At 41.1% G+C, this 27,316-nt stretch overlaps 1 protein-coding gene across 2 annotated transcripts in view; it reads left to right on the top strand.

Moving 5' to 3' along the window:
* Positions 1-27,316, top strand: part of cntn5 (contactin 5) — a 380,291-nt gene that overhangs the window by 314,771 nt on the left and 38,204 nt on the right. Inside the window, exons 13-16 of one of the 2 annotated variants that reach the window (XM_080429360.1) lie at positions 186-313; positions 1,735-1,922; positions 13,137-13,257; positions 24,253-24,411. In XM_080429360.1, coding sequence (XP_080285486.1) covers positions 186-313; positions 1,735-1,922; positions 13,137-13,257; positions 24,253-24,411 — 596 coding nt within the window. The remainder of the gene's footprint in view (positions 1-185; positions 314-1,734; positions 1,923-13,136; positions 13,258-24,252; positions 24,412-27,316) is intronic. The other variant, XM_080429359.1, reaches the window with a different exon arrangement.

Genomic DNA, 27,316 nt, shown 5'->3' on the forward strand with positions numbered 1-27,316 from the left:
GTCTTAAAGGGTTAAGTACAGTACTTGGGTAAATGTACTTAGTTACTTTACACCACTGTATGCGTTGTACCAGGATGCCTGAGCTCATAGAGAATCTCACACTTCAGCTTGCTTATACACACATGTGTTTCTCATTGTTATAATATAGATTTTTCTGCCTCTCCTCCTCTCTCTCTCTCTCCAAGGATTACTCTGCTACGGAACAACACGCTCAGGATTGTGAACTCCAGCCGAGCGGACGAAGGGAACTACGTGTGCCGGGCGGAGAATAAGTTTGGCGTGGCGGAGATGACGGCCATGCTGTGGGTAAAAGGTAAGTGATGCCGAGAGGGTTTTTATTTTAAAGGGACTACACCATGAATTTTAACTTTTTCTTCTTTTTTGTGTGTTTTTGGTCTCCCCTACCTCTCTTCTATCCCCAAAAATACCCCAGTTTGAACACTCAGGCTTTCACAGCAAATCTGGGGTTTTCTGTAAATTGGTCTCTAAACAGGCCAAACTGATTTGCACCCTGACGTGACGTCACGTCAGGGTACAATCCCTCCCGTTTTTCAGTTCCAACCAAAAAATATATATATATATATATTTTTTTTTTTTCTTTTTCCACACAGAACCAGGAGATAACATGCATACAAACTGGCTCAATAGCGCCCCGTGCCAAACAGGACAATGTGGTACTGCAGGTGAAAGTGCTTTATAAGCCAGAGAGAAGTTAGTTGGAATGAGTATCTGAGGCTTGATCTAGGCTCAAACCTTTTGAAAAACGTTTGAGGGACATAAACAGTATGATATTAAATATTTTTAATTTTTTTTAAATTCATGGTGTAGATCCTTTAATAGTTTTTTTCTGACAAATTAGCACCAATCAGCCACTGGTAAACAGCCCCCTGCCCCGATATCATTGAAATGGGACATTCTGCATGATGAGTACTTTTACTTTTGGTAATTTAACTCTCTCAGTGCCAAGCCCCGAGTTATCCCGAGTTTTTTCTGAGTGCCCTCAGTGCCAGAACGAGAAATCCAGAGTTTTTACTTTTTACTGTGATCGCGCTGTTCTGTTTATTTTTCATCATCAGTTTCACTTTCTGATTCCTTCAGACTCACCGGCTTCCGGATTCATGACGCAGATTCCGTTTCCGGTTCTCTATTTTTTTTCGGTCATTTTCGGCCAGAATAGGGAAAAACACATTTTTTCACACGGTTTAAAAAATGAACGGAGAGCTCCACTTCTATTTTCTGTAGTCTGGGTGACGAACAGTCATCGTAGTCGTGTATCACATCGTACTTAAGCCCGATCAGTGATTGTCGAAAACGTCACATCCGGTTATGACGTACAGTACATGTATGTTTTTAATTATGTACTTACTGTACATGTATGGTATATTTACATGGAGTAAAAAAAGGGGATATTTAATATTTAAATGGTTCGGTGACCCCCCCCCAAAAAATGGGTGGGGGTAGGCCTGTCACGATTAGCCTAATCGCAATTATTTTGCATAATCGTCATAATCGTTTCCATGTTGAGAAAGGTTCATACATTTTGAAACATTTTCAAAAATAGTGGAAATAATAATAGTGGAAAAAATCTTTCCACTATTGTATACACACTTTGTGTATGTTGTGAGCTTGTAGATCGGCTCTTTCCACTATTGTATACACATTCTGGGGGGGGGCAATGGTGGTGTGTCATCCTGAGGTGACAGTGCAGCAGCTTTGTGCTTCACGTCGTTGCAGAGGCCATGCGCGTGGAGCTGAGCCCCGGCCGGGTGGAGGTGACGGTGGGGGAGAGCGTGGTGCTCAGCTGCAGGGCGTCCCACGACACCTCGCTGGACGTGGGCTTCCAGTGGCTGCTCAACCACAGGCCCATCAACTTCCAGCAGGACGGCGGACACTTTGAGTACATCCAGACCGTGCGAGAACGGGTAAGTTAAGTATAGAGAACCCCCCAGGCTATCAGGATTAGCCGCTTAACCCTTTAAGCCCCATGCAGGCCGATTCTACAAAATGCCTTCTAAATCGTAACAGTTTTCTGAAAAAGCGTGTGTTGCTGTATCAGTGGTGCTCAAACGTTTCCATGTCATGCACCCCCTCAAGTGTATATCGTTGCTGTCGGGCAAAAAACAGCTAACTCAATTTTTCCGCTTTTGCATTTTTTCCATAAATTAGAGCTATTGAACACCCTTTACGTCTGTGTGTTGAAAAAAATACTGAACCAATGCAAAGTATTAAAGAGCGCTTCTGTCAAAACCAGCTAACATTGGATCCTCAAACTGTTGGCGGAATCTGCCAATGCTTTGTCAATGCAAATGCGTGGATTCTTGGAAGGTCGCAAGATCAAGAATCCACGCATTTGCATTGACAAAGCATTGGCAGATTCCGCCACAGAGGTAAAATAAAAGTGCGGTGGGGCCGTGCCCTAACTCCACTTTTTGTTTAGTGTTTGTCATTTCCTGAAAAATGGACATTTTTGGAGTTAGCTGGTTTCTGCCCGACAGCAGCGATATATACTGCTCAAAGAAATGTAGGGAACACTTTGATCCCTTAATTATTTTGACTTTTCATGAACTGTGTACATACTGCTAGCAAAAACCGCTCAAAAGAATGAAGGGATCAAAGTGTTCCCTTAATGATATTTGGCCCGCCGACCCCCCATTTCAAAATATGTTGTTCCATTGGACCCCCAGAAGCAAAGATTGGAATTAACAATGTTCACTTTTAAAAGAATCCAATCCAGGAATCCAAAGCAGTGCACGAAATTGTCACCGTTGAAAGAAATATATAGCAGATCTACAAGCTCGTAGCGGGGCACAAAGTGACGCGCTATGAGCTTGTAGATCTGCTATTTTTGAATAGCCAACAAATTTGCTATATAGCTAAAAAATCGAAAATGACACAGATGCTTTCCCGGTTTTAATGGGTAAACCCAGTGGTTCTCAAACCTTTTTAATTTCAAGGACCACCATAACTCTGAGTGTACGGGTCCATTTGGTTCCATTTGTACTGTACACTCTCAGAGTTGCAGAACAGGTCTTAAGTGGTCAATACGGTTCTATTCATGTAAAATAAGCTCCGTATTGCAGCTTCCTGTTCTCGAAGAGATGCGGCCTATATAGGTTTGTTATCTACCCAACCGATCGATCAATAGATCGATCGATCTATCTGTCTTGTTGGCTCGTTATCTATGCATGTTGGCTTTGTGAAGATCCTGTAAACAGCAATTTAGCATGGGCTCCATAATTACGGATTTTTAGACATGCTGGGCTCGTTGTACCAAAAAGGCGTATTAACCCATTAAGACCGGGAACGTGTCCGTGTCATTTTAGATTTCTGTGGGCTATTAAAAAATAGCAGATCTACAAGCTCATAGCACGGCACCGAGTGCCGCGCTACGAGCTTGTAGATCTGCTATTTATTTATTTTATCGTGGGAAAATAATGTGCAAATCTTTGAATGTATATATTTTTTAAGCGTTTTTTTTTTGTTCAAATCTTTACTTCTGGTGGGGGTCCCTGGAACAACATATTTTGACATGGGGGTCCGCGGCCACATACATATGATTTTGGGGGTCCTTGACATGAAAAAGTTTGAGAACCACTGATATTATAGCAACAGAAGTTTAAAAAAAAAAACTGATTTATAAGACATTTGTAGAATCCCCAGAAGCACAGATTTGAGTTAAAAATGTTCGCTTTAAAAAATATATGTATATTCAAAGATTTTGCAAAAAGAAATAAGATTTTTCAAAACAATAGCAGATCTACGAGCTTGTATATCTGCTATTTTTTAATAGCCAAAGAAATCTAAAAATGACACACAGATGCGTATCCCGGTCTTAATGGGCTAAAGCTGAATAAGGAATCAATCCCTGGAAAGGTCACAGCAACCCGCGGATGTCATCGTGATTAAAGACCCGCGGTGAATCACACAGCCATGTTTATCAAAGTCTACACCGAGGAGGAGACAGATAAGCCTGAACACATGCTAAGCCTCCCGAGGGCTGATTTATTCGCTCTGTGGAGAGGCTGCAGTGCTGCTGGAGCAGCGGCTGGTCCTCTGCACACATATCTGTAGCAGACAACACTGGCCAAGGTCTGAGGGTCACATTCAACAACTCCTCTGTATCCTGCAGTGGTGGACAGTGCATGGACACAGTACAGTGTATAGTCGCTGTCGGGTGGAAACCTCTTATCTCCATACATGTTTTTTCATAAAGTAATGCCCTACTTCAGTGGTTCTCAACCTTTTTCATGCCAAGGACCCCTAAATTGACATACATTTGGCCGTGGAGCCCCATCTAAAAAATATTGTGTGGCCAGGGACCCCCAGAAGAGAAAATTTGTTTAAAAAAAAATAAAACTTCTAAAACAACACTTTCAAGATTATTCGAAAAATGTTAAAAAATAGCAGATCTACAAAATGTGAGCTTGTATATCTGCTATTTTTGAATAGCCAACCTACAGTATACAATATGGATAACGGGGTGAACATGTATTAACACCTTTTGCTGGATCCCCCTCAAGGACCACTGGTGGTCCCCGGACCACTGGTTGAGAACCACTGCCCTACTTCATCATACTACAGCGTCAAACAAACGTGACTAGTAGATCTGCAAACTCGAAGCGCGACGTGAAGCGACGCATTTTGAGCTTGTAGATCTGCTACTTTTCCTACTTTTGAATTTGAAATCCAGAAAAGAAACAGTTTTGGACATATGAGGTTTCCACCGGACAGAGACGATATGGGGGGGGGGGGGGGGGAATAACCTGTGTTCCGATGCATCCAATGTATTAAACGACTGGGAGCGACTTATTCGACAATGTGCCGACTCTATTTTATTCTAAATCTAAATGTTTATGAAACCCTGTAGACGGACTTTATCACTTTGACTTTCAAAATTGTGCAAACATTTTGAAAATATCAGATCTGCAAAATGACAACGTGTCGTGATGCATTGTGTTGTGAGCTTGTAGATTGGCCATATCTGCTACTTATGTGCTTTTGAAGGGCAAAAGAAAACAAAACATAGAAAGTTGAAATATGGAGGTACAAGGTTTCTGCCCGACAGCAATGTGCTACTGCATAATTTTATACTTTGGCTATTCAAAAATAGCAGATATACAAGCTCATATATGTTTGAATATATGTATTCTTTTAAAGCGAACATTTTTTACTCAAATCTTTGCTTCTGGGGGGGTCCCTGGAACAAAATATTAATAGAGAGAGAGAGAGAGTTCTCAAACTTTTTCTTGCCAAGGACCCCAAAATGTATTTATACCCCCAGACCCGGACCCCCAGAAGAGAAGAGAAGAGTTTTGTTAATTGTTTTTTTGTAACACATTCAAGAAAAGAAAAAACAAATCAAAAATATCGGATGTACAAGCTGGTCTTCTCTAATCCTGTAGTGTATTCCTGTGTATTGATGTTGCATATTGATTTAGAGACAGAATCATACATAATACAGTTGAATACATTTCCAAAGTAATGAATAGCACTGCAGTGTAGCAGTTTGCCGGCAAAATAAGAAATTGCGGAAATTGCGAAAGTACATTTACTCAAGTACTGTACTTAAGTACAATTTTGAGGTACTTTTACTTTAATGGAGCATTTCCAATGTTCAGTACTTTTACTTTTACTCCACTATCTCAGAGGCAAATATTACTTTTACTTTTCCACTACAATTATTTCAAAACTTTAGTTACTTTGCAGATATAAATGATTATTAATGATATTAATTATAAAACATACATTTACCACTTCAGCCCTATTTTACACATAGGCTATTTGAAAATAGCCGATCTATAAGCTCACAACGCGTTGCGATGCGACGCGTTGTGAGATTGTAGATCTGTTATTTTCAAACCTTTTAGTACTTTTACTTTTGGTACTTTAAGTATATTTTGATACCAATACTTTTGTACTTTTACTCAAGTAACATTTTGAACACAGGCTTTGTAGTTGTAACAGAGTATTTTTATATTGTGGTATTGCTACTTTTACTTAAGTAAAATATCTGAGTACTGCTTCCACCACTGGTTAAGCCCTCTATTATTATTTTTTTAAATATGTATATATATCAAAACAGCAGATGTACAAGCTCACAAGACGTCACACGTTGTGAGCTTGTAGAGCTGATATTTTAAAAGTGTTACATTTGCTCAACATAGATGGGTTGAAAGCTGTAAAAAATCTCAACACATTGACTGCATCATTCTCAATAAAAATAGCATCTCTGTCAGGTGGAAACCTCATATAGTATGTGCAAAACTGTTGCTTTTCAGGATTTAAATTAAAAAATAGCCAAAGTAGCAGATCCAGATCCGCTACTTGTGATGCTTTTGTGTGACGCTGTAGTATGATCAAGTAGGGAGTTACTTTACGAAAATAAATAAGTTAGAATATGGAGATATGAGGTTTCTGCCCAACAGCAAGGATATTTTAATCTGCTCTAATTCCCACTAGTAGGGATGAAAGTGAAAAGGGAGGATTAACATATTATTGGAAACAATAGAAATAGCTTTGAATTCGACAAAATAAACATAAAAAGCTACAAAGTGAAAAGCTGTGGGCTCATTAAAATTCATTAAAAACATGAACAGCGTTGCCATGTTTTTATAAGTAAGAAGTGGACGTGTTTAAACCTGTCGTTGTCAGACATTTTCATGTCAAGGAACCCCAATGAATATGTATTCTACGGACCCCCATATGAAAATATTTTGTGCCAGAGACAAGCATTTGTAAATAATTATATTTATCAAGATTTGTTTTGAAAATAGCCGATGTATGTAGGTTTAAAGTGCTCGTTTAGACTGTTCGCTTCTTTCGGGCTTGTTTTCATAGACCTGGTTGCTTATTTCTCTCGCAAAATATGGCAACACTGATTAACCACTTAAACCCCGTATCGTGGGGCAAGCCTTCGGGGAAAGCCTTCGCAGAAAATAGCAGCTCTACAAGCTCACAATGCTTTGCATTGTGACGCATTGTGAGCTTGTAGATCAGCTATTTTCAGCGAAGTTATTTAATGTATAGAGCGAAAACAACAAAAAAAAAATATATATATATATATATCTATATATACATTCACCATTTTCCGAACTTTTTCGATATTTTTCTGCAAGCTCACATCTTGTTTGCGATGTGACACGTGTTGAACTTGTAGATCTGACATTTTGGCACAAAATGTAATCGGGTAGGGGTCCGCGGCCATATCATTTTGGGTCACCTTGACATGAAAAAGGTTGGCTCACCAGCAGCTAGCATGGCTAAATATTAGCTGTAAATACAAACTGAATAATATGCATATTTCACATAATTCCTGGGATGTTAGAATTCAGAGAAAGATGACTAATCCAAGTATGTAATTATAGGTGACGCTATGGAGCTAATGTCACCAATGACATGATCCAGTGGTGTAATTAGTGTAGAATATCAGTATAATCTCTTAAACCCACAAAAGGTCACAGTATGTGTCTCTAAGAAATCATCCCGGAATAGCCATGGTGTTGCAAGGTGTTTATTAGCAGTGGGTAAAGTTCCCCTTCTCTTCTACATGTTGAGGCTTAATTACAGTATGCACAAACAGATAATTTTTTCTATCGATTAGTCACCCCATGAATTCATGGATTTTTTTTTGTTTTTGTCGCATGCTAAGCCAATAATTTGATGACCAGCAGACGATGCAGACCAGATGCAGCGGTTCCGGATAGGAGACACAAAGGAGACTTTTTGTCTCCTACCGGAACCGCTGCCGTTCATCAAATCATTGGCTTAGGAATGCGTCAAAAACTAAAACATATCCATGAATTCATGTGACTAATCGATTGAAAAAAATACATTTTGGGGGTGAATCCCTTAAAGTGTTTAAACTGTTCCTTGTTTTTCCGGGGGGACCCCCTGGAACCCCCCTCAAGGACCCCGAGGGGTCCCCCAATCAGTGCTCCATACATAGGCATAAATACAGTGGAGCATTCCTCGAAACTTGTCACGATTTCCTTCAGTCAGTGCATTTTTATCAGTCTGTATTGGGTGACAATTCAATTTAGTTTCCCAAGAACACTCAGCGACCTGGTTCTCTCCTCGGCTCCACGTGATTGAGGCCCTGGAGAGGGAGCATGTATTTGCTCTGACAATTCTCTACAGGCACACTCTAGACTCTGGGCGGAAGAGCGCCATGTAATGTTAAAGGTTTAATGACATTCACTTTTACACCACATTCAAAGTCTTTGTCCTGGTCCTTCAAAAGTGTACAAAAAGTTTTAAGTGAAAATTCCATTCCAGTGATCCATGGCAGGTGTTTTTCTCTCACATTTCTAAAGCCTTTTCAACTGCAATGAAAAAAGAAATCTTTGCCTGCGGGTGTCGCTGGTGAGGGATTTTGCCTGTCAATCATCGCCTCTGCTCCGCCCCCCCCAAAGGAAAGGATAGGGGAGGGGAGGGGCGAGGAGGAGAGTGGGCGGGATTAATCGACTGTGACCTCACTGTCGAAGGGCCAAGCTCAGATTACTTTTCAGCCTAATTATTCAGAAAACCCCAGACCACAGAAAATCCACTGAATGTTCTAAGTTCAGGTTTTTTGGGTGTAATTGAGGTCATAAAACCCCAAGTAAAACATTGAAAATAAAAAAAGTGAAAATGAATGTCATGATACCTTTAATCACGTTTGGTGCTAAACAGCTGCCTGAATTATTCCAGCCTTGCCCCAGGCATTTTTTGTTTAATATATCGTCTCTGTCGGGTGGAAACCTCATATGTCCAAAACTGTTACATTTCAGGATTCAAATTCCAAAACAGCAAAAGTAGCAGATCGAAAGTAGAAGCAGCTCAAAAAGCGCCGCTTCGCGCCCGCGTTTCGAGCTTGTGGATCTGCTACTTTTGACGCTTTTGTGTGATCAAGTAGGGTGTTAAATTACGAGAAAACACAAAAAGTTAGAATATGGAGATAAGAGGTTTCTGCCTGACGGCAGCGATATATATTAATATCGGCTAGTGGAAGGAAGCAGTAACAAGCAAGAGTGTGAATTGAAGGGAATTTCGTTGCTGTCCGAAAGTGTTATTTTTCAGGAAATGAAAAAAAAGAACCTGCGTTCCAGTGGATCCAATGTACTAGCCTGATTATCAGACTGAAGCTGTGTGGAGCTTCAGTCTGACATTGGCTCCAGTGTAGGCGATTACAAGGGGGAGCGGATTAGAATTTCCCTAAACCAATCCTAAGGGATCCCCACCTCCGACTCTCATTGGACAATACATTTTGTGATACGTTTTCGTGACGATATGTATCGTTTTGGGGAAAAAAAAGTTTTGAAAAAACTTTTTTGCAATAATAATAATGCCAAAATTTTGCTTTTTTTCCACCCCATATATTTTCATAAGCTTTTTATCCCCCCCCCCCATATATTTTCATAATAAAAAAGTGCCATATATCGTATCGATATCGTGAGCCCAATATCGTGTATCGTATCGTGAAATTAGTGTATCGGCACACCCCTAATAGACCCCGCCCACTCTCTGAGTGGACTGCCTCTTGGTCTGGTGTTGTAAATGTGAACCTAGGATTTATTCGGCGATATATCGTGGGACGATATATCGGCACACCCCTAGGGTCTATGGTTAGAACCAGGCGACCAATGTACGTGTAGTTATTATTTTGTCACATAAGCTCTCGTTAAATGACTTTTCATTCGTTCAATATCTTTCCACCTATAATTGAAGCCCGGTGCGTCTGTGTACGGACTACTATCAGAGCCAAGCAGTTGTCCAATTCTCTCCCAACTTGCTACAAAAATCCCTCATGGCTCTGCCTAGGTTACCATCAACTTTTCCACCTTCGTCGTACATTGCTGATGTACAGTTTATATGAAACTCTATTATTATGCAATAATATTCCAGAAGCACCAGAAGTCGTCTGATGTCATTTACATCACACATTTGGCAATCTGGGAACCCGTCGTCAAATAAAAAGGAAAAACAGCGCCCTCTGCTGTTTTTCACTTTTGCATTTGGCTCTGGGGGGGAATTAACTAGACACATGCTCACTGGAAACCGGGGTTTGGACATGCCTTCAGCCCTCTACTTCCGGTGGTGCGCCTATGTTTTCATTCCCACAAACACCATTTCTCCCAAAGAATATGGATCGTTTTGGTTATAAGCCCACTTGTTTCTATGATGAAAGAACAAGTTAAAATGTTACTAACTTTCCGCGGTTTTGTCGGCTCCGAGGACACTATTGTTAAATGAGTTTCGGTTTGTTTTCAGTGGGAAGCGAGCCGCACACATGTAAATCCCGCCCACTACATTTGATTGGGTAAAGCACGGCCTGCTTTCTGATCTGAAGGCACGCCCACTTGTAGCCAATGTGCATAGGTTCTCAGCGCGGCTCCCGACAGATTCAAGCGCAGCTCTGAATCTGTTCTTGAGAGATTACACATTTGGAGAACAGATCTACAAGCTAACAACGCGTCGCACCTCGATGCGTTGTTGCCTTGAAGATCTGTTATTTGTACTCACCATGCTGCCAGTGGCCCCTCCCCCTTTTAGTTACTACAGAGCCCTGACTGGACAGTGGACACACAGACAGAGGAGTAGTTCTCCAAAATAATTCCACATCGGCCTATGGAAGTTATGGAGCTGCTTAGGACACGGTCACGCTGTTCCAACGACAAACAAACAGTCAACCCACCACCTCGCTCGCTCTGCGTCGCGCGAATCACTGCCCGTAAAAACAGACATGAGAGGTTTCTCCCCGACAGCAACAGATATATACGTAGCTAACTACACTGCCCGCTATGTAAAGTGCAACGGGAGCTGCAGTTCCTTGTCGTCAGGGGCGATGGAGGCTGTGGGTTTTCCTATACCAATATTACTGAGGCCGATTCTAAAAAGCCTAACAGTTTTTAGAAAGAAATGTATCAAAAATAGCAGATATACAAGCTCATAGTGCGGCACCGAGTGCCGCGCCAAGAGCTTGAAGATCTGAATTGTTTTGAAAAATCATGAAAATGTCTGCAAATCTTTGAATATATATGTTACAGGGAAAATGGCATTCCAGGGAAATTGAAAGGGGTACGCTTGTTTTCATGCCCCTCATGCAATTCTGTAGAATCAACGCTAGAGGGCAATGCAAGCCAGACATGAGCCCCACACCACACACGCATGCACAAACCAGCACGCACACACGCATGCGCACACGCGCGCGTGTACACACACATACATACACACACACACACACACACACACACACACACACACACACACACACACTCCAGGGGGCGGGCCTGGCGGGCTATGTTAGTGCAGTGAGTGGCACTTGGGGCAAACGCAGTCCCCACACAACATCATTTACGATTCTGTGCCTATCGGTACATAACTCGGACGGCGCTTAAGTCGACTAGCAGACCATCGGCCGGTCGTCGCGGGCACTCGCGCCCGGAGGCGCTCGGGCGCGACTCCTCGGCCTCAAGGTCTGCTAAGTCGGAGCGCCTTCCGTCATGGTCCAAAACTATACTTTATCAGCGAAAAAAAAGTAGTCCGCGGTTGTTTGAAAAAGTAATGTCCCGAGCTGGAGTCAAACCCCGGCTCCCAGTGGTAGTGGGTGGGGAGTCCAATGATTATCGAAGTGCGCCACTGAGGCTTGTACTAGTGGTGCAAAGTAACAAAGTAGATTTACTCAAGTACAATTTTGAGGTATTGGTACTTTACTTGAGTATTTCTCTCATATTATCCATTTTATTTTCAGCGTTCCCCATGCGTAGCTTCCTGGTTAGTATGTTGTTGTTGTGGTCGTCGTCCTCGCATCAAAGCCCCGCCTCGCAGCACCGCCCCGTGCCTATAAAACAAGCGCTCCCCTGTCAATTTCCCTGGAATGCCATTTTCCCTGTGACATATATATTTTTAAAGCAAACATTTGTAACTCAAATCTTTGCTTCTGGGGATTCCACAAATGTCTTTTAAATCCTAACAGTTTTTTAAAATAAATGCTATAATCAGTGGTGCTCAAACTTTTTCTTGTCAAGGACCCCTAAAATGATATGTATTTGGCCGCGGACCACCATCTCAAAACATTTTTGTTCCAGGAGCCGAGCAAAGCCAAGCAAAGATTTGAGTTAAAAATGTTCACTTAAAAAAATCGATATTCAGAGATTTGTACAAATTATCAAAAAATGCAGATCTACAAGCTCATACCGCGGCACAAAGTTCATGGTTCAAGGTTCAAGGTTGTACTTTATTGCTACATCTCGTGTACAGGTACATAAGAGTAAAACTTATTTTGGTTCGGCTTCCTTCAGACAATGCAGCAGCATAAGTGATAACAATAGAATAAAGAAAAAACTTAAAAAGATTTAAAGAAAGAGTGCAAAAAGAGCAAAAATAATGAAAAGAGCGTCGTCAAATCAAATGTACGTGTGCATAAAAATAAAGAAAAAACACTTGGTATGTTGTATACACCACCAGTATTTTTCTTCAGTGGCTGTCACCTAACTTTGTGTAAACAACTTCACAGTATATTCTATATACATGCAGATAAATACAGCAGGTGCAGCAGGTGCAGTTCAGGCATAGTAGTGCAAAAAAAGGGATGGCTGGTTGGGCAGGGGGGGGGGGCAGCTTAGCACTTCCCTTTGCCTTGGTTCGTTCTGGTTCTTGTCAGATCGTTCATGTACCTGATAGTACGTGCAAAGAAGCTTTTTTGCAGTCTGTTGCTAGTAGCTTTCAGACTGCGTAGGCGTTTTCCATGCGGCAACATCTCGAACAGTCTGTGGTTGGGATGGCTTCGATCTTTGATGATTCCTCGTGCTTTGCTGACACAGCGTTTGTCGTACAGGGCTTGGATGGGGGGAGATCACATCCGCTGATGCGTTCGGCTGTCCGCACAACCCTCTGCATTGCCTTGCGGTTGAGCTCGGTGCAGCTGCCGTACCAGGCAGTGAAGCAGCCAGTCAGGATGTTCTCTGTTGTGCCTCTGTAGAAAGCTCTTAGGACTTTTTGACCCATGCCAGCCTTCTTCAGTTTCCTGAGAAAGTAGAGGCGTTGTTGTGACGCCATGCCAATGTGCTATACATACGTATATAGCTAAAATCAAAAATGATTTTGTCCCGGATTGAATGGGTTTTAATTGTGGCGTTGTCTCTGTCTTGTCTTGGCAGCAGTCCTCCACGGTGGACCTGATGATCCGGAGCATCCTGCTGAAGCACGCCGGCAAGTACGGCTGCCGGGCCCAGACCAGCGCTGATACTGTGTCTGCCGAGGCCGAACTGCTCGTGAGAGGTGAGCTCATTATTATCCGCCCGGCAACCGACAGTTAAAGGGATATTTCACTTTAAACAAAACATTGGGTCATTTTATCGTCTACACAGGCTTTTGTGAGCCCCCCAGACCGTTTTTAAGTTAATTGATTCAGTATTTCGATATTTGATATTCATTTTATCAGACACACCCCCTTCCTATACAAACCCATTATAACTTCAAACTCAATTTTTAGCACGTTAGATTCATCAAAAACACCCGTCCTTGGTTCTGGTGACTCACCTTGCCCTCCTAATACGCAAGGGGCCCGTTTTTTTCAATTACTTTTTTCATTTCAGAATTTTTTTGGGGGGGGGGGAAATAATTAAATACAGTTAAAATTTTTTTATTAAAAACACGGCCCTCTCGCGTATTAGGAGGGCAGAACCAAGGACGGGTGTTTTTGATGAATCTAACATGTTAAAAATATTTGAAGTTATAATGGGTTTGTATAGGAAGGGGGCGTGTCGAGGGGGTTAAAATCGATTCAAAATCGTTAAAATTTAAATCAATTTAATAAAGAATGTATAACGATGCAAATACAGGATCTTTGAAGAGAATTGATTAAAAAAAAGAATTTTCAGTCATTTGATACTGTATTGAAAAGAGGATAAGAGAAAACACAGTATTGTAAAAAATACAAATAATAATAATAATATTTTTTTTAAAAGGAGAAGAAAATACTGGATTTGTTTAAGAGAAATACATGGTCATTTGTCTAGAAAATTATTGTGTTTAAAAAATGAAAAATCATATTGTGAACCTAGTATCGTGATTCGAATCGTATCGTGAGTTGAGTGAATCCTTATACATGCCTAGAACTGAACTGTGTTTTTAATGCACAGACTGAACTGAACTGTGTTTTTAATGCACAGACTGAACTGAACTGTGTTTTTAATGCACAGACTGAACTGATCTGTATTTTGAATGGACTCTCCTTTACATGCATTTCATGACTCTTAAACAATCATCCACTTTTTGATGCACCGCATTCCACTTCTGCAGTATATGCTCTAATGCTCTATCTATCTTTTAACTGCATTGATTGGGCCTGCATAGTTAAGAATATCACCCATGTTACTTGTAATATGATGTGACGATAAAGTTTGATTCTGGTTCTGAAGTTGAAATAATATGGAGATAAGGGGTTTCTGCGAGGATATTGCAGCAAAGAGCCTCAGGCGCAGCCTGCAGGAAGTAGGTTTCCTGGGAGTTGGGCTGCACCTCCGGGAGGTGAAGGATGAGCCCATGTTGTTTGGTTTGTGTTCTGGCTTTGTAAAATAAGGAATTGTTCTTGACTTGCTGTGTGTGTGATAGTGTTGATTTCGTCGACTAGAACTATGACAAAAAATGTTCGTCGACTACATTTTTTCACTGACGAAAACTAAATAAAAACGAAATAAAAACTAAGCTATGATGACTAAAACTAAGACTAAATATATTGACAATTCCGTCAACAAATAAAAACTAGACTAAAATGTTAGGGAGGGACTAGTGGAGAAGGGATGCAGTAGAACTGAAAGACAAGTGTGCTCTGAAAATAGCAGATCTACAAACTCACAACGCGTCGCGCTGCGACGCGTTGTGAGCTTGTAGATCTGCTATTTTCAGCACGCAACCAAGTGTAAAATCAGGCATTACGACACCATCAAGGCACCGCCAACATTCATTTTAGTCAACTAAATCAACTGTAGATTTAGTCGACTATAATCTTGTGATATTTAGTCTAAAACTAAGACATTTCAGATGACTAAAATATGACTAAAACTAAATCAAACATTTCTGTCAAAATCAACACTGGTGTGTGAATAAGACGGGTGGTTTATTCTACAAAATGCCTTCTAAATGTTGCTACACCAGTGGTTTTCAAACCTTTTCATGTCAAGGACCCCCAAAATATTTAGTTCCAGCTAGGGACCAGAAGCAAAGACTTGAGTTACAAATGTTCGCTTAAAAAACTATGTATATTCAAAGATTTGCGCAAATGTTCAAGATTAAAAAAAAAATTGCAGATCTACAAGCTCATAGCGCTGCACTCGCTATGAGCTTGTAGATCTGCTATTTTTGAATAGCCCAAAGAAATCTAAAATGACACAGATGCGTTCCCGGTCTTAATGGGTTAAGCCATTAAAACCGGGAAAGCACCTGTGTCATTTTAGATTGGATCTAAATTCTTATATTTAATATATATTATTGTATTATAATATTTAAAATCTTGAAAGTGTGAGAACTACTGATTTAGAAGGCATTTGTAGAATGGGCCTCAGGTCTTAATGGGTTAAAGGGATAGTTCACCCAAAAAAATCACCCAAAACTATCGATTAGTCACCCCATGGAGACTTGAATTCATGGATTGATTTTTGTTTTCGTCGCATTCCTAAGCCAATAATTTGATGACCAGCGGACCGGTAGGCAGCGGTTCATCAAATTATTGGCTTAGGAATGCGACGAAAACAAAAATAAATCCATGAATTCAAGTCTCCATGGGGTGACTAATCAATAGGAAAAAAAAGTATTTTTGGGGGTGAACTATCCCTTTAAGCCACGTGTGCTGTGCTCTGAAGGGACCCGCTGTGCCCTATACTTTATTGCAGTACATTGCAACATGTGTTATATTGTGATGGTCCGCCTTGCCATTCTGTATTATGTTTATGAAACAGTACTTGCAACATATCGCTGCTCGCAGGCACGTGTACACATAGACATCAAAGTAAAGCCCTTGCCCTTGAGTAAATTGTGCATTGAAATAATTGCCCTGTGTATAAATCCATGCCGTGCGTTGCATCTCAAGTAAAGCTTGATTATACTAATAGCCGCTCTACAAGCACACAACGCGTCGTATGTGTGCATGTCACATGATGTCCCCGGTCTCATAAGAACACACACACACACACACACACACACACACACACACACACACACACACACACACACACACACACACACACACACACACACACACACACACACACACACACACACACACACACACACACACACACACACACACACACACACACACACGTCCTTTTAAACAGATTTCTTTAGAATTATGTGCAGCACTAAAACGGAACCCAGAATCCAGAGCAGAAGACCCAAGACTCTCAGCTATATTATTCTATATGAATGTGATGTTAATATTGTACTGTAGCTGTATATGAACTCTCCCCAAGCAGGGGGGAGAGTATTTTGCACCAACAAGCGCACACCTCTTGGTGTGCTAGTTAAAGGGCTCTTTAACCCATTAAGACCTTGGACACATCTGTGTTACGTTTTGATTTGAGCTAAAAAGCATTATTTTACACTTTGGCTATTTTTTAAAAATCTAGAAAATGTGCGATGTGTCTACAAGCTCACATCGCAGCGGGTTGTGAGCATAGAGTTAAAAAATAATAGACAGGGCACCAGAAATCCCCACCCATCCACTTCCTCCCATTGCTCGAAACCATTTTAGCTCGTTCATGTATCGTGCCCCGGCCGTAATAATCTGCAGTACCTATGAACGTCCAGCATGTCCAATGTGCTTCAATGTAAGCTCCCGGTTCTGGGGGCTTGGTTGTGAGCTTGTAGATCGGCTATTTTCGAATAGAATGAAGCATATTAAGATATGGCTGTATTGGTTAATGCATGTTTTGAATTTAGAATCTAAAATCTGCAAAGTAACTAGTAACTAATAAAGCTGTCAAGTAAATGCAGTGGGGTAAAACGTACAATATTTGACTCTGAGATGTAGTGGAGTTGAAGTATAAAATATCGGGAAAACTGACATAGTATACTCAGGTAAAGGCTAAAGGTACCTCAAAATGTTACTTAATCCATTAAGACCGGGAACGCATTATGTGTCATTTTAGATTTTTATCTCCATTATTTTACACTTTTGGCTATTCAAAAAGTAGCAGATATCTTTCTTTCTTTCTTTCTTTCTTTCTCCTTTATTTAGTCAGGGGAACCCATTGAGAGCAAGCTCTCTTTTTCAAGGACGCCCTGATAACAAACATTTGAATCACATTACAATGTCACAACTAATTTAACAATAAAGCAAAAAAGAAAAGCAGAAGCTTAAAACAACATTAAAATAATGGCAAAAGGCGGTGAATCAGACAATACAGTGAGGACATGGATAACAACACAGAGATTTAAAAATCAGATGCAAATAAACAGTGTTACATGAAACAGGTGCAGTCACTATATAGTGTGTCGTCAAGAAGCACCCTGAATGTCTCTATTGAGACCAATCGCACCAGTTTCAGAGAGTCCTGAAGTTTGTTCCATTTGTGTGGAGCATAATACATGAATGCAGTTTTTCCTTGTTCACTGCTCTTACGTGGACTGGTATATCTAATGTGTGTTTGTGAACGTGTTGAGTGACCAGTAACCTTTGGTTTCAAAAGCGAGGATAGGTTTAAAGGAAGTTTACCACACAAGGCCTTATAAATAAATAAAATACACAAGCTCATGAGCCTGTAGATCTGCTACTTTTGATTTGTGCAAATCTTTGAATATATATATATTTTTTAAAGAAACAATTTTTACTCAAATCTTTGCTTCCCTGGAACAAATTATTTTATATCAGTGGTTCTAAAACTTTTTCATGTCAAGGACCCCCAAAATGATTTGTATTTCCCCATCTCTAAATAATTTGTTCCATGGACCCCCCAGAAGCAAATATGAGTTAAAAAAAATATATATATACAAAGATTTGCACATTTCAAGATTTTCAAGATTTTTCAAAAATAGCAGATCTACAAGCTATGAGCTTGTAGATCTGCTATTTTTGAATTGCTAAAGAAATCTTTAAATGACACAGATGCATTACGTACAGTACTTGGGTAAATGTTAGCACCACTGGTCCTGTGTCCCTGGGAATTGTGTCAGGAAATATATCCTGGGCCCGTTTCATCTGGTTGATTGGGAGCGCCGCCATAACAGAGCATCAGATATGATTGGATCCTTGGCACTGGCAGCAGCAGTGACCAGTGAAGATTGCTCTTCGGCGCTGTCAGATTGAAACCTGATACCCAATTTTTTTTACTTTTCAGGAAAATGGAAAAAAATAACCTGTGTTGTTCTAATGGATCCGATGTTGTTATTATTATTATTATTATTATTAGTGTTGATCATTTCCATTTGTAACCACTTCACTTGCAGCATTTTTTTAAAATAGCAAAAATAACCGATCTACAAGCTCGAAACACATCATGATGCAACGCGTTGTGAGCTTGTAGATCTGCTATTGTAGTATGACGAAGTAGGCCATTCATTTACGAAAAGTGTATAAAAAAATCAAAAACACAAAAAGTTGAAATGGATAAATATGGAGATACAAGGTTTCTGCTGTTATTGTTGTTGTTGGAGGCAGTTCACCATGGATCTGTGGGATGATGGAATGGAGTTTGAAACAGCCTCTATTGATTTGTTTTAAAATGATTTGACACGTTCAGTCCAAAACCATTTGAGCACGACTGAGACAACACGGGCAGTGTGAAGCACACTGCTACTAAATAGCAGATCTACAAGCTCGCAACGCATTATGGCATCGTGGCATGCCTCACGATACACGATTCAAATACTCGAGTACAAATTTACCGAGTTACTTTTCACCACTGCTAATGACTTGGTTATCACTGGCAGCACAGCTTTATACAGTAGCCCAGTGGTGGAAAAAGTACACACATTTTTTACTTAAAGTATCAATACTGCAATGTAGAAGTACTCTGTTACAAGTAAACGTCCGGATTTAAAAATGTACTTGAGTAAAAGTACAAAAGTATTGGTATCAAAATGTACTTTCAAAAGTAAAAGTACTAAAATGTTTCAAAATAGCAGATCTACAAGCTCACGACGCGTTGTGAGCTTGTAGATCGGCTATTTTCAAAAAGCCTAGGGTTAAAATAGGGATAAAGTGGTTAATGTATGTTTTACAACGTAATAATGTATATCTGCAAAGTAACTAGTAACTAAAGTATTCAAATAATTGTAGTGGAGTTAAAGAACAATCTTTACCTCTGAGATGTAGCGGAGTAGAAGTAAAAGTATAGACAATTGGAAATACTCCAATAAAGTAAAGGTACCTCTTAATTGTACTTAAGTACAGTACTTAGTTACTTTACACCACTGCTGTAGCCTACGTGCTTATGTCTGCCTCACAGACACACAGATTCAGACATTGCATCGATCAGAGGCCCCGTTTTGTTGCTTCTTAACGTCCTCAGTTTATCTACATTTGATTGTCCAGGATCATAATGGAGAAAAAAAAAATCTTAATTTCCCCCCTTCAAGCGCCAGACATCTGTATTCCTTTTATAAGGTTTCCAGGTGGAAATGAATAGGAAAACGCATCAGCTTTTTTGAAGAGCCCCATTTGGACGCCTCATTAGATTAAGAAGCGGTTACACTTTCCACATTCTTCTGGGGGAGGTAATGTGTTGTCTCTCGCGGCGCACACGCAAATGCAAACGCGTTGCGTATTAATCTATTAATCCCCGGCGATGTCATTTGTAGGATTAAGTGTCTTATTAGAGCGAACCATCAATATCGGAGCAAATTGAGCTCAGTGGAGCTTGGTAATTTCAGTATGGCATGGACTCAATTTCTGCATGGCTTGAGAGACTTTAATGAAGAGACTTTTAACTCCAAAGATGAGGATACTTATTTGATGGTGCTTGGATGGACTCAAAACTAGGGCTTTGTTCCTGTAGTGACCAGACAGTAACACACGTTTTGCTGTTGTCGGGGCAGAAACCTCTTATCTCCATATTCTAATTCTGTGTTTTTTTTTTCTTAAATTAATGTCCTACTTTATCATACTACAGCATCACACAACATGAAAAAAAGAAAATTACATAAATAATATTATACAAAGATTTGCACAAAAAAAATAAATTAAAAAAAATAGCAGATCTACAAGCTCGTATTTTGAATAGCCAAATAAATCAAAAAATTACACAGATGCGTCTTAAAGGAGAACTTTGCCTGACGTTTTTCTTACCTTTATTATCATATCCCAGGACCTATACACGAATCCACAGAGCGCTTCCCTGTAGGTATGGCGCCGCCCCCTTTCGGTAGCGCCGCCATTACTGCGGTGTCAATATCACCGCACTCAGCGTAGTAGCAGCTGACTGATATTGACACCGCAGTAATGGCGGCGCTACCTAAAGGGGGCGGCGCCATACCTACAGGGAAGCGCTCTGTGGATTCGTGTATAGGACGAGTGGTACAGGAGGAAAAAAATCATAAATTCATCCCGAGTCGACCGCAGCTAATGTTGTGAGATCTAACGTAGCTATAGACTGAAAATCCTCCACAATCTTTTTTTGTCCCAGATGGGCCGCCGTAGTCTTTGCAAAGTGACGTAGATGACGTCACGGTTGAAATCTCGCCTCGCGAGACTTCCGGGGAGGCGCTTCTGACATAAACACTGTGGAGTGTATTCGCGATCTAGCGCCAGTCCCATAAGTTCGGGTGTTTAGCTGCGGTCGACTCAGGATGGAATTCTATTTTTTTCCTACTGTACCACTCGTCCTAGGATATCATAATATCATATTAAAGGTAAGAAAAACACAGAAAAACACCAGACTTAACCCATTAATGGGTTAAGTCACCCCTGCAAAATAATAAATACGTGCAGACCAGTCGATTTTACGGCAGCGGAAACTGCCGCGGAACTGCCGGTGGAGGAGCGGCAGCTGCCGGCAGTGACTGCCGGCGGGCTGCCGGCGGTGGAGCGGCAGTTGCCGGCGGAGCGGGCACGGGCGGGGACTTCTGTGATCGACTCCCGCTTGGGAGAAAACTTTTTCAATCCTCAACTTCTTTTTTTCGCCGATAAAGTATAGTTTTGGACCATGACGGAGGCGCGCCGACTCAGCAGACCTTGAGGCCAAGGAGTCACACCCGAGCGCCTCCAGGCGCGAGTGCCCGCGACGACCGGCCGATGGTCTGCTAGTCGACTAAGCGCCGTCCGAGTTATGTACCGATAGGCACAGAATCGTAAATAATATTGGTGGGGACTGCGTTTGCCCCACTGACTGCGTTTGCCCCAACTGCCACTCAAAGTGACTACTGGCCAATCACAGTGCGTCTTTCCCGGGACTTAACCAGCTCTCAACTTCCGCTACACAAACGCAGCACACTCCCAAAGCTGGTGCCGCCGGCAGCTCCGCGGCAGCTTCCGCTGCCGGAAAATGCACTCGCTGTCCCTCCAGTCGAGTGCTCCAGTATTTTACTTGAAGTTTACTTTCTCTCCTGTGTGTGCCCAGGTTATTATTCTCTCTGTATCTATACTTTGACTCAAGCACTGGAGTTGAGTGCTGCAGTGTCCACCACCGATAGTGACACAAAATGCATATCAATGTCCTCGGCTGCAAATGCACCTTTTCAGCACAACCTTCTAATGGTGGTGCCCTTCTATGGTGGACACGGTGTGTTGGTTTTCATTGAGCGTGCCAGCTGCTGGCGTTTTTTCTTCTACATCTGTTCCCCTGGAGTCTTCAGATGCAATGCTGCACACAGCAGATTCCATTTACCTCTTAACCCATTCACTCCGGGAACAGGTCTGTTCACGAATGTTCACGATAAAAATTAAAAAAAAATCTACGAGCTCATAGGCTTGGTGCCGCGCTATGAGCCTGTATATCCGCTAATAGCCAAAGTATCAAATAATTGCTATAGCAAAAAATCTAAAATGACACAGATGCGTTCCCGGATTGAATGGGTTAAGGCTGAGGTAAACATATGTTGGGCAAGTATATAAAACGCAGGCACAGGTCTATAGCATTACAGCTGTCATGCTCGGCGGAGCCGGCAAACTGCCTTTGGAAAAATAAAAAATAGCTTCTCCGCGGGGCTTAAATCAGCGTGAATTTCTTGGCCGGTTGAACCGCGTCGGACCCAAATCCTGGTCTGGTGGTTGAGGCAGGTGTTGTTTGGGTTGCTGTCGGATGGAAACCTCATATGTCCATACAAAACTACTACTTTTTCAGGATTCAAATACAAAATGAGCAGATCTACAAGCTCAAAATGCGTCATTTTGAACTCGTAGATCGGCTATTTTTGCTGCTTTCGTGTGACACTGTAGTATGACAAAGTAGGCCATTAATTCACAAAAAGCAACAACATAAAAAGCTCAAATATGGAGATACAAGGTTTCCGCCCAGATCCGACATTTTCCGTTCCCATGCACTCGGCTAATAGCGGCGATGCGTGGCAGTAGCGTGGCTGCCGAGCGCCAGCTCGTCGGCGGTTTCATTGGAAACACCTGAGGAGATTGTGTTTGTGTTGTTCTGGGTTGTTCTCCTCTCCCTGTGCCGTGTCTTGCATCAACGGTGGAGCTGATGTTTAATTTGGCTGGTTTGTCTCTTTACCTCCAGCGGTAGAAGAAGTACTCGCGAGTCGCGATACCACAATGTAGAGTAAAAGTCCTGTGTTAATGTTTTCTACTAGATAACGGTATTTTTTTTTTCAAATGATACTTAAAGTACCCAAAGTACAAGTACTCATATGCAGACTGTCACATTTCACACATTTTAGTTTTAGTTTTTTCAGAAGGTTTCGAAATGTGTCAGTCTTCCGAAAATAGCAGATCCGCTATTTTCAAATAACTGAAGTATAATGTATAGGGCTTAATTGGTTTATGTACCATATGTTTTGTAATAATAATGTAATTCTACAAAGTAACTAAATATGTCAAATAATTGTCTTTCGGCCTGGCGAGAGTATGTTTTGCACCCTGTCCGTCCGTCCGTGTGTGTGTGTCTGTCTGTGAACAGCTAATCTCCGGCACCGTTGGAAGCAGAACCTCTGCCCCAAATTTGTCAGATTGGCCTGATATAGCGCCACCAGTAGGCCGATTTGTGCAAAAGACATTTTTGGATATCATTCCTACAGATTTTGTCCAAACCTCACGCAAATCGGTACACAGTATCTCTACAGTCATGTGATCAACACGGATCTGTCTGATTTTTCATATTCCATCCTAATTGGCTAACATTGGCTTCCAAAGTTTGCAGGAGAGGTCCGTTTTGAACAAAATGCCTCAAAACATGAACGCAGCATGCAATTGCGTGAAATTTTGCACGCACATTCCCACTAGGCCGAGGAAGAAATGCCACCCTTTTCACATTGGCCTGTTATAGCGCCACCAGCAGGTCTAATTTAGCAAGACATTTTTGGAACAAAATGCCTCAAATGCAGTGTCCGATTGAAAGGCCTGAAGAAATGGCACCCTCTTCACATTGGCCTATTATAGCGCCACCAGGAGGCCACAATAACTTACCTGACCTGGCGGAGACCTGTGCTCCGAGGAGCACTTTTTCTAGTTTAAAGTATAATTTTACACAACAGTACAACAGTGGCCTGCTCCACTACATCTCAAATGTAGTGGAGCAGAAGTACAAAGCATGTAAATACTCGAGTAAAGTAATCGAACCTCAAAAGTATACTCCAGTACAGTACTTGAGTAAATAGTAATATTTTCCAGCTCTGGAGCTGTGTCATTTGGCTGGTTTGGGGCAGCAGTGGCTCAGGAGGTAGAGCGGCTGCTTGGGGATCGGAAAGTTCCCGGTTGGGTCCCGGGCTCCCCCTGTGTTACTGTCGGAAGTGTCCTTGAGCAAGACACTGAACCCCTGAAGCCTGATTTCATACTTGGTCGCACATTGTGTCTCGCACTGACAATAGCCAATCTACAAGCAATGCGTCTCACACGGAGCGAACGTTGCAAGCTATTGGCTATTTCTGGTGTGAGGCATGCAACCAAGTATCAGTCTTAACCACTTAAACACTATGGTTGACCCGAGTCCCTCAAGGCTCTATACTAATGTCTTTTCTGTTTTCTGTTATTGTGGGGAAAGCTTTCACTGAAAATCGACAAGCTCACAATGCATCGCGTGAATGGAATGTAATGTTACATTGTAAAGCACTCTGGATAAAGGCCGGATATATATAAATACACTATTTACCATTGTGCCCCCCCCCCCCCAGGTCCCCCTGGCCCCCCTGGAGTGGTGATCGTGGAGGAGATCACGGATTCTTCGGCCACGCTGTCGTGGACGGCCGGCCTGGACAACCACAGCCCTATCAGCACCTATTATCTACAGGCCCGCAGCCCCTTCTCATTGGGCTGGCAGACCGTCAGAACAGGTAATCAACAAACCCCTTCAGACCGGGGAAAGAATCTGTGTCATTTTTCAGATTTCTTTGGCTATTCAAAAATAGCAGATCTACAAGCTCGTAGCGCGGCTGGTAGATCTGCTTTTTTTTTTTAATCGTGAGAATTTGTGCAAATCTTTGAATATATTTATTTGTTTTTAAAGCAAACATTTGTAACTCAAATCTTTGAAAAACGTATGTTGCTATAATATCAGTGGTGCTCAAACTTTTTCATGTCAAGGACCCCCAAAATGTATTTGGCCGCCGACACCCATCTCAAAATATTTTGTTCCAGGGACCCCCAGAAGCAACGATTTGAGTTACAAATGTTCCCTTAAAAAGAAAAAAGAAAATCTACAGATGCGTTCCCGGTTTGAATGGAATAAGGGGAAGGGGAGATCCTGTACATCTGTGAGGGATGGGTGGGTCAGGATCCTGCCCTACAGCTTTATGCAAACTCCGCTATCTCCGAATGCTATAGAGAGTCTAGAACTACACCTCCTGTTCGTCATTTCCGTTAAATTGAGAATTTTACTGCATACTGTATCGTCTCTGTCGGGTGGAAAAAAAACTGTCCAAAACTGTGACCTTCTGGGATTCAAATTTTGAAGTAGCAGATACAAGCTCAAGTTTCGAGCTTGCAGATCTGCTGCTTTTGATACTTTTGCGTGACGCTGTCTGTGCGAATTTAACACAAAAAGTTAAAGTATGGAGATAAGAGGTTTCTGCCCCACAACAGCGATATGTATGCAGCTAATCTTTAAATACACATGACATGCTGAGGGCCTTTATTAAAAAGTTGCAAAGCTGTCCTCATTTCAACTGCTGTTTAATTTTTCTTTTTTGGCCGCTGTTCAGTAGAGCTTAGTAAAACGTCTGTTGAGTTTGTATTAAATGTCAGTGGTTTGAATGCTCTTCAGAGCCCTCTCTAAGGTTAGAAAAAAACTGAAATAATAAGGCAAATCGTTGCTGTCAGGCAGAAACCTCTTGTCTCCATAACTCTTTGTGTTTTTTGTAAATCAATGCCCTACTTGATCATACTACAGCGTCACACAAAAGCATCAAAAGTAACAGATCCGCAAGCAACGCGTTTCGAGCTTTAGTCCAGTCATGTTGCACCTCAAAATCTAAGTAATTGTAACAGAATTCTTTTCTTCACAGACCATTCCGATAATTGGCTGCCAATTATTGTCAAAAAGCCATATAAAACGATGGTTAGTCCAATTTTCATTCGTCTGAGATTTCAATTGACTTCCAAATACATTTTGAGGTGAGGAATTTAGATAAAATATCAAAAGAAACATTTTAGCCATTTTTACCAGACTATCTGGCAATAACAGCAATAACATCCTGTAGTTATATTGGTTAAAAAATAGTATTACAAAAATATATATATTTTATCTGAACTCTTCTCCTCAAAGTGTATTTGGAAGCCAATTAAAATCTCAGACGAATAAAAATTGGACTCACCATCATTTTATATGGCTTTTTGACCAAAATTGGCGGCCATTTTGGATCGATGCCAATTAAACATAGTTCCGCACCTTGTTACATAATGAGGTTTCCACCCGACAGTGACGAAATCCTTTGTTCATCCAATAATCTTTCACCCTAGATGCTCGTTTGTTTGTTTGCATGTTTTGTTTTTTGGTTTCTTAAAAAAACAAAGCCATCTATTATTATCATTTAGTGTCAAAGGGATGCCAGGTTGTCTTCAAATGATGTGTGATACACACTGTGTGAGAATAATGGCACAGAGTTTGGGGGGTTGATAATGACTTAGATAAATCGCTCTCTGCGTGTTTCCTTTTCATTGCTGTCGGGCAGAAACCTCATATCTCCATATTTCAACTTTTTAATGTTTTGTTTTTGTTGTATAAACGAATGACCTAGTTGGTCATACTACAGTGTTAGACTATAGTTATACAAGTAGATCTGATATTTTTACTTTTTTATTGAAAGTGCATATGTGTGTTTTTTTTATATATATTATATATACATATTGAACCATTGAACCAATAAGAGCTTGTGACTAAATAATAACTATATTGGATCCAGTGGATCCTTTTTTACATTTCCTGAAAAGTAACAGTTTTGGAGCTACAAGGTTTCCAGCCGACAGACAGTGATGTTTTGGTTCCTCAGTGTTCAACACCATCTAATGTGATGGAACACAATTAGACCCCTGTGGTATAGGAGCCAGTTAGGGCAGCTAACACACTGACAGATATTTGAAGTGGTCGGGGGGAGTCATCAGATCGTTAAGCACTTCACGCTTAAACACTGCACTAGTCTCTTTCTTGAAATCGGCTGTCTTATATCGCTGTGGTTTTCACACTGTACGATTGATCGCCGACAAGGGATCACACACTGCAAGATGTTTCACCACGATGTGATCCATGTGAGTGCCACGCTATGAGCTTGTAGAAAATGTGTGCAAATCTTTGAATATATATACATTTTTAACTCAAATCTTTGCTTCTGGGGGTCCCTGGAACAAAATATTTGAGATGGGGGGGGGGGGGGGGGGGGACAAATAAATATCATTTTGGGGGCCCTTGACATGAAAAAAGTTTGATAAGCACTGATATTATAGCAACATTATTTTTTTTTTTTTTTTTATGAAAATTTTAGGATTTAGAAGACATTTGTAGAATCCCCAGAAGCAAAGACTTGAGTTCAAAGTTGAATTCAAAGTTTTGCAACAAAAAAAAAAAAAGCAGATCTACGAGCGAGTGCCGCGCTATGAGCTTGTAGATCTGCTATTTTTGAATAGCCCAAAGTATAAAATAACTGTGTCAATAATAATGACACAGTATGCGTTTCTGGATTGAATGGTGTTAAAAAAAAAAGTTAAAAAAAAACAAGACAAAAAAACAGAGAAACTCAGGTCCGT

Source organism: Gymnoscopelus braueri (genome assembly GCF_963280865.1).
Source record: "Gymnoscopelus braueri genome assembly, chromosome: 5".
Taxonomy (NCBI): Eukaryota; Metazoa; Chordata; class Actinopteri; order Myctophiformes; family Myctophidae; genus Gymnoscopelus; species Gymnoscopelus braueri.